This window comes from Acanthopagrus latus, chromosome 14 (genome assembly GCF_904848185.1).
Source record: "Acanthopagrus latus isolate v.2019 chromosome 14, fAcaLat1.1, whole genome shotgun sequence".
NCBI lineage: Eukaryota > Metazoa > Chordata > Actinopteri > Spariformes > Sparidae > Acanthopagrus > Acanthopagrus latus.
In genome coordinates this window covers 18,704,351-18,713,592 of record NC_051052.1, presented here as the reverse complement: position 1 = coordinate 18,713,592, position 9,242 = coordinate 18,704,351, and the positions used below count along the sequence as shown (strand labels likewise).

Here is a 9,242-nt window from a genome sequence, read left to right as displayed (position 1 = left end):
AAGCTCACAGCATTTTTAAAAGTAGCTTGAAACTTTATTTTTATTGTGCTTTTGTATCACAACAAAACTCCAGTCAGTGTATTTTGGTATAATAATTCAGGGAGTCTATATGCTGGTTGGAAAGCAATAAAGGACATAAAACAAGAATTATGAAATGTAAAAGTAGAACAAAAAATAGATTTTATTACCTACACTGAGATTTAAATATTCAATGTGGCTTGGGAAGATTTTGAGGGAGTTCTTGTAGCCCCTCTTGTTTGGAAATATATCCAGTATGGAAGAGTTGAGAATGTGAAAGTGAAAAAAATCGTTTTAAAATGAATTGTTTGATATCATTTCATGGCCTCCAAAACTTCAAAATGCAAGTACAGCACAACAAAGTTGGGGTGTGCCTTTTATTTGTTATGTTAATGGATGGAACATTGGCTCAAAATAGAAGTGATCTTGTTCTACTGGGTTATAATTAGCAAAACAAGAAAAACTACTCTTAAAAATATTCTTTAAATCTACTTGTTTCCTCTAAAAATTGATTTGTTTACTGACCCTAATGAAGTCCAGCAACACTTGGTGACCTTTGCTGATCTAATATGAAATTTCCACTATATAATCTAACTCATTAAATATCTTTTACTGTGTATAGTCGAAAGGGCCAAATATTTAAGAATTTGAAAATAAATGTAAAAAAAAAATCAGATACATCAACAAGTTCCTCAAAGCACAGTACTTTAGTAAATGTACTTACTTACATTCCACAACCGGAATGTCCCCGTTTGACATTTGTAGGTTACCTTTACCTTACATTTTAATTACAGGCTGAGGCTTTAAAGCAGCACAATAAAAGCACATAAACCAGTGAATATTTAATTTTTAGGATGTATCATTTATATATTTTTTTTTCTTTTACTTAAATAATTATAAACCACAACAATGCATTGATGAAACATGACGCAACAGAGAGTAATAGCCGGTTTATCCACCTTAATAACAGTTATTCCTTCTCGTTAGTCATGCTGGGGGCGTCGCGTTTTCAAATCAGCTGACTCGGGCTTCCGTAGCTGACCCGGAAACAGGGAAGCGTTGTCTCCAACAGAAACAGGGCCGAGTCTGTTCCTTGTTTTCTCTCCGGAGAGGACACTCTCACAACATTTCACGCTCCTAGAAGTCACAGAGCTGACTGAGGAGGCGGACAGCGCCACTGGGTTATTATTAAACTAGGAAAATGGGCTCAAATCGGTCGTGTCCGCGCAGTTTGTTGAATTGTCTGCTAATCTGCGTCACTTTGTGGAGCTACCTGAGCAGCGGGGTGTTTGCCAAATCATACCGGAGACCGAACATTGTTTTGATCCTCACCGACGACTTGGACGTCGCTATCGGTGGTCTGGTGAGTGGGCTTTTAGTGTTTTCATGCTTTTATTGCATGTGGTTGATTATTTAAGGGGCTTATTCGAGAGTCGTGACTTCATTATCTAGACTTTAAACAGCTCTTTTTCTGTCATATCGTGGGAAAAGATGTAATCTCTTGATGTAAACTAGACAGTTAGTCCAGTGTGGATGAGCTGACTGCTCACATTCCTCCCTGCTGGGCAGACAACATCATGTAGGCATGTCACAGAGTCAGCAGCCTTATCTCCTGCTCCAATCTGCTCCACACACCCCCTCCCTCCTTCTTTTAGCAGGACACATGACACCAAAGTCCATTCAAAAATCTGCCAATTTTAGAGGCATAAACAGGCTGCTAGGTTGTTGTCCTCCTCATAAAAAAATCTAAAGACAGGAGCTTTCTTGGCAGGTGTTAATAGAGGTCAAGCTACATGTTTTCCATTGTGTCAGTTTTCTTATCTACAAAATGAACAAAAGCACATTTTCTGTCATTTATACTTTTTAATTGTTGAGTTTCCCTAAATAAGCATAAGAATACTGATGATGTGATGCAGTAAATGATCATTCTCATTAATTGTGAATCATCTCGCAGTCTGAAAATCATTTTAAAAGCATTTCCGCATCTGTATCTGAGCTTGTTGATAAATTAAACTACTTTAAAAATGTGTTAGTTTGGTTCTGATGCATCATCCTCTCACACAGTGGTGCCTCCCACAACAATGTCTGATATATTAACAGTCTGAAAACACTGAATAATCTGAGTCTGCTAAGTAACTAGTAACCTAATTTATCAAATAATGTAATGGAGAGGAAGTATGAAGCAGCAGAAAATGGAAATAATCAAGTAAAGTGCAGTATTTCATCAGTAGTTGTTTGAAATTTTGACACAAAAATATTTATTTTTACTGCAAATGAATATCGGTCCCTGATATTTTCAGTCAGTCATCTTGATTTCTAATAATCAATGTCAGTGTCAGCTCTGAAAAAGACATATCAGCATATATTTTAACCTGTGGCTCACTGAAATGAGCATTGTTTCTCTAAATAACACGTGATCTGGGCTTTTACACATTATTCATCACAGGCAGTGGTCGGTGAACTTGTATTATTTGTACTGTTTTACATGAGAGGACACAGTATTGGGATCCATTTAAGGTACTGACGCTGAAAACAAGATTAGTCATGGCTGCAGAAACAGTTCTCATCGCTCTCCTTCCCTTCCAGAATCCACTCAGCAAGACGAAAAAGCTAATTGGTGATGCCGGGATATCTTTCTCAAACGCAGTAAGTTTCGTCAGCATCGTCATCTTCGCCCTCACTGTTGTGTTACGTCTCATCAGGGATCATTTATTGGTAAAGAAAATCAGTAAATTGGTGAAAACGCTCTCATCTCTCGTCCTGTCAGTTTGTTGCCAGCCCGCTGTGCTGCCCCAGCCGAGCCAGCATCCTGACGGGGAAATACCCGCACAACCACCACGTCATCAACAACACGTTAGAGGGGAACTGCAGCAGCAAAGCCTGGCAGAAGAGCGAGGAGGCGCACACCTTCCCCGCCCTGCTGAAGGCGAGCGCTGGCTACCAGACCTTCTTCGCTGGGAAATATCTTAACCAGGTAAGAGACGATAGGACTCCATGCTCGTGTATTTCCAGTGTTATTTTCATTTATTCAAGATGGGGGAGACGCATTTATCTTAAGAATGAAGGAAGCAAAATAGTTTGGTTGTGTTTACAGCTGCTAATTGCGCTTGAAAGGAGATTGGCTTCCTCTTCTTCTTCCTGAAGCTGCCCGTTTATCAGTGTGCAGAGGGAATAGTTTGACGTCCAAAAATATGAAGAGTGTTGAGGCTTTAGTTCTGGCTGTGGTCCATATTCCAGTCTACATCCAGTCGTCAGGTCATGTGGGAAAACCTGAAGAAATGTGTAAATAAACACACACAAAAACTGGCATTTTCTGAGTAACTTGTTGGAGTATCGTCATCAACATTTCAATTTCTCTTCACGAACACGTCCAGTTAGAAATTGTTTGTTGATCAGGTGTTTCTTTATTGTCAGAGCAGTCACAAGATTCCCTGTTATGCAATTTAATGTCATGTTAAAGTCAGACTTTCGAAGTTGCGTCTACCCTTGTGATAACCCGATGATCAGATGGGGAACTTGGACCCTCACTTGACCCAAACAGCAAGAAAGTGACACTGAACGGTGGTTTCACACTTCCCACTTTCCCCTCCTCCCTTCCTGTATCAGTGTTTCCGAACTGGTTTGACCTTTGGCCACAGATCACCACACAGCTCCTGCAGCGTGCACATCTCATCTGCTAGAGCTGCAGTTTTAATAGATTTAGTGTAAACTATTCAATTAACAGCCAACTATTTAAGAAACGAGTGATAGATTTGAGACAAAAGTCAAAATTCCTCTTATTCCAGCTCCTCAAAGCAGCATTATGTAACATTACTTTAACATGACAGCTTCAGAAACATTCTAGTCATGAAAATAATCAGCCAATTAATTGATAATAAAAACAAACCCTAAAAGCTTTAGACCGTTGTAAACCAGTACACTCAGATCTATTCTGTCTCTGATTTGTTTTTATGAAATCTAATCTAATTCTAATCTAATTTGCAAAGTCAAACTGAGGTTGACTTGTCCAAGGCTGGCCCTTACAATGTTTTCCTCTTGTTCTTCTTTTCTGATATATATATGAGTGATCGCACAGTTGGATCTAAATTTACGATCAGATGTTTTAACTCTTGCAAATGAGGGAAACCTCAGTGATATTCAAGATTTAAATTAAGGTTTGAATGTTGCATGACAGAAATGTTATTTAACTGGTTACATGTTGTGTGTTGCAGTACGGGCACTCGGAGGCTGGTGGGGTGGAGCACGTTCCTCCAGGCTGGAACTTCTGGGTCGCACTGGTAAGACTGAAACTTTCGACCCATCAGACAGAGATTTGTTCTGAGGCTCCTTCCTGTCCGGCAAACAAGTCGCAGATTTAGACAGAATTAAACCTTTTAGCTGTTAAACTGGTTCTATCACGAAAAAACAACAACCTGAACCTCTAACTGATCTGAATCCAGCTCAGCTCGTTTCAAAAAGCTTTCAAAAGCTTGTGAGTAAAGTCACTTTTGTGTTGTTTAGAGTAAATTATGTACAAAATACAGCCAGATTTTCGTCCTGCATGTCAGTCACACTTCTACTTCTGGGCCAGTGTTTGTTTTTTTTATTGATCTTTAGTGTTGAATGTGTCCACTGCGCTTGTTTTTCTGCAGGAGGTCGATAACTTTACTTCTGTAATCATATTCTAATCATATTCTAATCGTTCGATCTTCGTGGGCGCCAGTGGAGAATTTCCATACCACATGATCGATTAGAGATTGTGTGAGATCAGAGGTTATTTCTTGCTCCCCTTTAAAAACTGAAAAGAAAGTCTGGAAGGCGAGCTGATCTTTTGTTTAGACAATGACCAAGTAAAATAACAAGAATTGAATTTAGCTCTCTGACATCCTTTGTAACAGTGCGTCAGAGTTCAGTCCGCCTCGCTTGTCAGTATAAAGTTTATGTGGTCGTTTGACTGGAGGCTGTCTGCACAAGCAGCCAGACTAACAAATACAACCAAATTAGATTTCCTTGAATTTACCGTCCGTCTCTGACTGGCTTACAGAAGTCGTTGTGCAGAGGTCGCGTCGGCAGCGGAGAACAGTTTATCTTCACTGCTGCAGAACAAACACAGATGTGAAAGCTGGTCTCATGACCTGACGGCTTATCATAACACGCAGAGAAAACTCGTGTAGTTGATGTAGTTTCTGCAGAGTTGGTGAGAGGAAACCATGTCAAACAGCTACCGTGACGCTCGGCGAGCGATGATCTGAAGATCACATGTCAGCGCATGTGATCGTGGTGAAACTGGAAGAAACAACGTCTCACCTCACTTTCAAACATCCCCAGATGTCCTTTACAAATCATGTGAATTTAAGAGTTGTTGAGTGAGGAGGAACTAATCAAACTTCACAAAACATTACAGCGACATATTCTAAATAATTGGTGCCTTCATGTAAATTCGGCATTAAATTAAAATTAAAAATGTGCTTTGTTTCTTGTGAAAAGTGTCAGTTTGTGGCAGCAACACACTGTTTCATCCAATTATATTAATTACAATGAATTTACGAAAGAAGACAACATGTCCAATATAAGAAATATGCTTCTACCAAATTACTGACTCTTTGTGATCTGTGTTAAGTTTTATAAGCACCTGACAGTCCAGTGTTTCCTGTACTTTTCCTTATTGATGAGAGTTGATCCTAACTGGCTGCAGCCTGTGACTCCATACATGCACTTAAAATCCAAGAAATAACTGCCGGTAATCCAATTAAAAGATTTGCTTTGTACAAACTGTTTTTTTAAGGCTGGATTAACGTTTCCAAATCCTTTTCTTGGTTTGACAAGCAGCCCGGGTCTTAAACTTTCATGAGCCCTCAGTGAGTTATTTAATATAACACTACAGACTTATTTGAGGATAGATTATTATTAAGGTTTTTTGTTTGTTTGTTTTCCAGGAGAAGAACTCTAAATACTACAACTACACGCTGTCAGTGAATGGAAAGCCTCAGAAACACGGAGCAGACTACAGCAAAGACTATCTGACAGACGTGCTGGTGAGACGACTCGTCTGATCCAACACTTCACACGCTGTCTGTCAATTTCAAAGTTCAGTGTCCGATAACGTGTCTGCTCTCTCTCTCCGTCCATCAGGCCAACATGTCTCTGGAGTTCCTCCAGTATAAATCAAACTACCAGCCGTTCTTCATGATGGTTTCCACGCCGGCCCCTCACTCCCCCTGGACGGCAGCTCCTCAGTACCAGGGCAGCTTCAACAGCACCAAAGCTCCCCGAGACCCGAACTTCAACATCCACGGGAAGGTACGACGCCTCATCATCAGACTTTTCTCACATCAGTGACTTTAAAGTATCTTCTTTTATTGAGTGTTTTCTTGTTTTCTGTCTTCAGGACAAGCACTGGCTGATCAGACAGGCTAAAACCCCCATGGCCAACTCGTCTGTGCAGTTTCTGGATGATGCTTTCAGGAAACGGTCAGCCAACGCTGCTTCTCGCTTGCCGCCTTGTGTTCTTTATTTATCTTCCTCACTGATCTCTCATTCGTTCCGCTCCTCGTTATCACCCACTTCCTGTCACCTTTCCTCTACTTCCTCTTCCTACTCCTTATCTTAAGGTCTTTTTTCCTTCAGCTTGCTCAGTTTTAAGCATTTTTCTGGCTATTAGCAATTGTTGTCTCAGAGTTTCACGGCAGGTTTCCTGTTGTTGCTCGTCTCCTGCAGGTGGCAAACTTTGCTCTCTGTGGACGACCTGGTGGAGAAAATAGTGAACCGGCTGAAGGTCAGCGGTGAGCTGGACAACACGTACATCTTCTTCACGTCCGACAACGGCTACCACACAGGTACGTAACTTCAATGTGTCAAAGAGAGGAAAATATGTTATTTTTAAGAATATTTTAATGATTATCGGGATAATATTGTGATTTTGATGAAGATAATCCTGACGTGAAGGTTTAAAAACTGTCCCTCGCCTCCTCTCAGGTCAGTTCTCTCTCCCTCTGGATAAGCGGCAGCTCTACGAGTTCGACATCAGAGTTCCTCTCATGGTCAGAGGACCGAACATCAAGCCCAACCAGACCAGCCAGGTACACACACACACACACACACACACAGCTCTGAATCTATTATTGAAGGTAAGGTTAGATCAAGGTTGCTTGTTGGCTTTTAGTGATTCATGTTTCAGCAGGTTAATTATCGTCCTCTGATGCATTTAATATGATGTTGTTGTAAAATGTGATCCGTACTGAAGGCTGCATGAATGTTTAATATGCTTTTTTTTATCTCTGAGAATACTTTATTTGTCTTTCTTTTTGAGGCACAGGTTTACAGAAGCACAGGGACTCTTGTGTAGATCTCTTTGACAAGTCGTAGAAAATAATAAGATTATTAAGATTAAGAATAAAACTGATGACACGTTCATGTTCCTCTTGTGTTCAGATGCTGGTGGCGAACGTCGACCTCGGTCCGACCATCCTGGACATCGCCGGCCTCAACGTCAACAAGACGCAGATGGACGGCATGTCCTTCCTGTCTGTGATGGTGAGATCAATGATTTCCTTCTTCAGCGTCTGACTCAAAATTTGTTTCTCGAGACACAGACACGAACAAAAACCCTATTCACACACTCGTCTTCCTGGTATAATCCACCGAGGGACCTTGAATCTTTGAAAACAATCTTTGAGATGTTTCCATTCCCTTAGAATTTATTTTTTCAATGTTGTGTCTCCAGGAGGGGAAGGTGAACAGCAGCAGCTGGAGGACAGACATCCTGGTGGAGTATGAAGGAGAAGGCAGTAACGTGTCGGACCCCGCCTGCCCGCTGCTGGGGCCGGGAGTGTCGGTACGACCAGAAACTGTAAGATCATTCGTGGGAGAAAATAAAGCAGAAAAACTCACAGTTCTCTGTTGTTGTGTGTCGTCTGTCCAGGAGTGTTTCCCAGACTGTGTGTGTGAGGACTCGTACAACAACACCTACGCGTGTGTGCGCACAGTCGCCCCCTCTGCCAACCTGCAGTACTGCGAGTTCGACGATAACGAGGTGAAACATTTATTTAATGACATTTCATCATTTAGCTGCCATTATGTGCATTATGACTCACTGTGGCGCCATCTGCTGGTAGAATCAAGAACGACAGCGTGGTGGACTAAACAGTTTGACGGCAGTTTCATCCACGATCGTTTGTCCTCTGTAGGTGTTTGTAGAAGTCTACAACGTGACAGCTGACCCGTTCCAGCTGACCAACATCGCAAAGACCATCGACCAGGAAGTCCTGGAGAAGATGAACCACCGGCTGATGATGCTGCAGTCCTGCGCCGGACAGTCGTGTCGGACGCCCGGCGTGTACGATCCGAGGTCTGTCTCACGGAAAAATACCTCAATTTATAAACAGATAAATAAAAAACTCTAATAGTCAAGCATCAACTCTTCTTCCTTGTGTTTTCTCAGGTACAAATTCGACCCTCGACAGATGTTTACGAGCCACAGCTGGCGGCTCAGCAGACTCAGACAGAGGATGAAGTAGACGGATGAAGGAGGAGGAGACGGAGGAAGAAGGGCTGTGTTGTATTTTGTATTCAGCCTTTCCTGCTGTTGTTGCCTTGTGTTCAGGCCTCCGGAGCCAGTCTCTTTGTCGACGGATGGAGAAGGGATCAGGTGGGGCGGGGTCATAATTTTGGGAATAGGTGGGTTGCCGTGGAGACGGGAGGCCTCTCTGGATGCAGGACCCACCTTCAAAACTTCCAGTTTGGGCGGCTGTTTAGTGAGTTTGCCAATAGGTGTGCGAGGAAAACCAGATAATTCAGGACAGATTCACACTCACAGGACAATAATTCAAATCCTGGAAGAAAAAAACACAACACATTTCTGATAAATTCATGGTTTTTTTTCCCTCTCTGCTCAGAATATCGTCATATCAGTGATCCAGTTCACGAAAGTTCTTCGGTGCATTCAGGTGGTCTCCAAGAGGGTGGGAATTTTAATGTTCATCACCAAGATTTGCACTCAGATTGTTGAGAACGTGATGAACACGAGTGATTTCCATCCAACGCACAGATAACTTTTAACATTTCCTGTAGCTCGGTTTTGATCCAGATGCAGCGCAATTTCTGAACAGATTTTAAGAAAGTACGAAGTAGAAAATGCAGAGGGACGTGTTTCCATTCACCAGTTGTTCTTCAGTCTAATGCATTTAAATTTCAATGCAAAATAAATACACCAACATTTTCTGCCTCAGCCAACTGTAAAAATCTTT

The 9,242-nt window shown here is 41.7% G+C and overlaps 1 protein-coding gene and 1 long non-coding RNA gene across 5 annotated transcripts in view; one reads left to right on the top strand and one right to left on the bottom strand.

Moving 5' to 3' along the window:
• The window catches only part of LOC119032215, a 1,052,400-nt gene that overhangs the window by 118,458 nt on the left and 924,700 nt on the right, over positions 1-9,242 (bottom strand). The window lies entirely within an intron of this gene.
• Positions 1,052-9,223, top strand: gnsa (glucosamine (N-acetyl)-6-sulfatase a). The gene is made up of 14 exons (XM_037121103.1): positions 1,052-1,381; positions 2,605-2,664; positions 2,786-2,992; positions 4,230-4,295; positions 5,934-6,032; positions 6,130-6,297; positions 6,386-6,468; positions 6,715-6,833; positions 6,973-7,076; positions 7,429-7,530; positions 7,721-7,831; positions 7,919-8,029; positions 8,184-8,344; positions 8,438-9,223. The coding sequence occupies exons 1-14, from the start codon at positions 1,220-1,222 to the stop codon at positions 8,511-8,513; spliced, it is 1,629 nt and encodes a 542-aa protein (XP_036976998.1). The 5' UTR covers positions 1,052-1,219; the 3' UTR covers positions 8,514-9,223.

What these genes read in the sequence shown, in the direction of transcription:
- gnsa (XM_037121103.1), top strand. Translation starts at nt 1,220, where the DNA reads ATGGGCTCAAATCGGTCGTGTCCGCGCAGTTTGTTGAATTGTCTGCTA. An exon ending in ACGTCGCTATCGGTGGTCTG is followed by an intron (nt 1,382 to 2,604) that starts GTGAGTGGGCTT and finishes CTTCCCTTCCAG; the next exon opens with AATCCACTCAGCAAGACGAA. An exon ending in GCGAGTTCGACGATAACGAG is followed by an intron (nt 8,030 to 8,183) that starts GTGAAACATTTA and finishes TGTCCTCTGTAG; the next exon opens with GTGTTTGTAGAAGTCTACAA.